Source organism: Symphalangus syndactylus, chromosome 12 (assembly GCF_028878055.3).
Source record: "Symphalangus syndactylus isolate Jambi chromosome 12, NHGRI_mSymSyn1-v2.1_pri, whole genome shotgun sequence".
NCBI lineage: Eukaryota > Metazoa > Chordata > Mammalia > Primates > Hylobatidae > Symphalangus > Symphalangus syndactylus.
The window spans coordinates 75954416-75957250 of NC_072441.2; the positions used below are offsets into that span (position 1 = coordinate 75954416).

At 39.6% G+C, this 2835-nt stretch overlaps 1 protein-coding gene across 1 annotated transcript; it reads right to left on the bottom strand.

Moving 5' to 3' along the window:
- Positions 1 to 649: 649 nt before the first annotated feature.
- Positions 650 to 1409, bottom strand: LOC129467874 (peptidyl-prolyl cis-trans isomerase A-like 4C). Its single transcript, XM_055252731.2, has one exon. It carries the CDS (start codon positions 1357 to 1359, stop codon positions 865 to 867), a length of 495 nt encoding a protein of 164 aa, XP_055108706.2. The 5' UTR covers positions 1360 to 1409; the 3' UTR covers positions 650 to 864.
- Between the last annotated feature and the right edge of the window lie 1426 nt (positions 1410 to 2835).

The following is a 2835-nucleotide window of genomic DNA, read 5'->3' on the forward strand; positions in this document are numbered from 1 at the left end:
TCACTATACTCTCTTGACATTCTGCCATATATCATTTAAAAATTAAGTTAATCACCCTCAATAAGCCCTGTTTTAAAAAGAGGGATAAACAGAGAGGAAAAAAGGAAACTTGTTAAGATACATAAGTATGCACAAGACAGCACAAGAGAAACAATGTGTTTGGATGTCAAGGCTCTCCTTTCTGCAAGTGGCCACCAGGTCACTGTTGGCATCTATGGCCATGTGCCCTCAGCTAACAGCTCTGCTAGTCAGGGTTTTGCCTTGTGAGATGACCAAATATTCATTCCTAACAGAGAAATGTCCTCAATAATCTATTTGTGTGAGCGTGCCATGGTCATTGTTAATTTCTTTCATTTAAAAAAATAATAGACTTTATTTTTTGAGCAGTTTTAGCTTTATGGAAAGATAGAGCAGAAAGTACAGAGTTCTCACATACTCTCACCTTTATCCCACCCCCAGTTTACATTAGGGTTCACTCTTTGTGTGGTACAGGTCTATGAGTTTTGCAAAATGCATAATGTCATGTACCCATCATTACATTATTACCAAAGTATTTTCAATCTCCTAAAAATCACCTGTTTCAGAACTATTTATCTCCCTACCCATCCCCAAACCCCTGGCAACCATTGATTTGTTGTTGTTGTTGTTGTTGTTACTTAGTTTTTATTTCATAATCATAAACTTAACTCAACTCTGCAATCCAGCTAGGCATGGAAGGGAACAAGGAAAACATGGAACCCAAAGGGAACTGCAGCAAGAGCACAAAGATTCTAGGATATTGCAAGCAAATGTGGTGGAGGGGTGCTCTCCTGAGCTACAGAAGGAATGGGTCTGGTGGTTAAAATAAAACACAAGTCAAACTCATTAGAATTGTCCACAGTCAGCAATGGTGATCTTCTTGCTGGTCTTGCTATTCCTGTACCCAAAGTGCTCCATGGCTTCCACAATATTCATGCGTTCTTTCACCTTGCCAAAGGCCACATGCTTGCCATCCAACCACTCAGTCTTGGCAGTGCAGATGAAAAACTGGGAACGATTTGTGTTGGGTCCAGCATTTGCCATGGACAAGATACCAGAACCTGTATGCTTTAGGATCGGGTTCTCATCATCAAATTTCTCCCCATAGATGGACTTGCCACCAGTGCCATTATGGCTTGTGAAGTCACCACCCTGACACATCAACCCTGGAATAATTCTGTGAAAGCAGGAACCCTTATAACAAAATCCTTTCTCTCCAGTGCTCAGAGCATGAAATTTTTCTGCTGTCTTTGGAATCTTGTCTGCAAACAGTTTGATGGAGACGTGGCCCAAGGGCTTGCCATCGATGGTGATGTCAAAAAACATGATGGAGTTGACCATGGCTGATAGTACAGGGCTCCCAGTGATGGCAGCGTCTGCAAAGACAACCACGGATCTTTTTACTGTCTTTATAGTTTGGCCTTTTCCAGAATGTCGTATAGTTGAAATCACAGTATGTACCCTTTTCAGACTGGCTTCTTTCACTTAGCAAAATGTATTTGTTTTTTCTATATCTTTTTGTGGCTTGATAGTTTTTTCCTTTTAGCACTGAATAATATTCCACTGTATGAATATACCACAGTTTGCTTATGTAGTCACCTATTGAAGGACATCTTTGTTGCTTCCAAGATTTGGCAATTAGTCTTCGTTAATTTTTTTGTTTCTTTCTTTTCTTTTTTTTTTTTTTTGAGACAGAGTCTTCCTCTGTCACCCAGGCTGGAGTGAAGTGGCATGATCTCAGCTTACTGCAACCTCTGCCTCCCAGGTTCAAGTGACTCTCTTCCTCAGCCTCTGGAGTAGCTGGGATTACAGGTGTGCACTACCACGCCTGGCTAGTCTTCATGAATATTTACAGGACTGTATAGAATTAGGAGCCATCAAAGGGGATCCTTGAATTCTTTCTGTTTTTCTTACAAATACCAGTTTTAAGGTCAAGATTTACTACCCCATGCAACAGTGTACCCGCATTTTAAATGTTTGACTGTCTAAAGGTCTCAGGCAACCTAAAAGGCCAGATAGAAGTCTCTCATCCTCTAACGAAGAATAGATCGTAAAATGGAATACTGCTAAGACTCTTCCCTTGGGTACTAATTCTGCAAAAACCTAGAATCTCAGAGACAAGAGACAGTATTTGGAGTGGATCATTAGATGTAATGACAAAAGGAGTCACTTCAACATTCATAACAAAGATCAAAGATTGTTGTATTTTTTATATGGGAGACACCAGACAAGCTTATACTTAGTTACTAATTCAGAGGATACACCACCACATCCTCTAGCATGAGTACAACCTTATAAGCCATTGTCTCCAGCTGGCACTGTGATTGAGTCTTTAATAAAACATTCACCATTCTATAATAACAATAATTTTGGTTAGTGATAGAATAAACGGTGGAACAGGTGAGTCCAATGAATATCTACTCATTTGTTATACAAAAAGTTCTTTTAATAGAAGGATGTAGAACAGGATATTATGGCAGTATATATAAGGCATTCAATGTACCCATGGAGAGTGGTGATCAGAGAAACATGAGGTCAGGTAAAGCAAATGTAATTCAAGGATAAAGGTAGATTCCATTTACAAAATTCCTTGTTGCCTTTATCATAGAGGAGCTCCAATAAAATCAACAAGTCTGACAAAAGGTGACTGGTTTATTCTCCCAGGATATGTTATTGTGTGCTTAGCCTTGGTCCTTGTTGCTTGTGTGTTGGACACCTAATAGTCTTGACAGCTAAATAGGCTTTGGTAAGGGAGAGTGGTAAAGTAAAACATGTTGCTAAACCTATGTGTATTCTCTACTGCTACCACCGATGTTG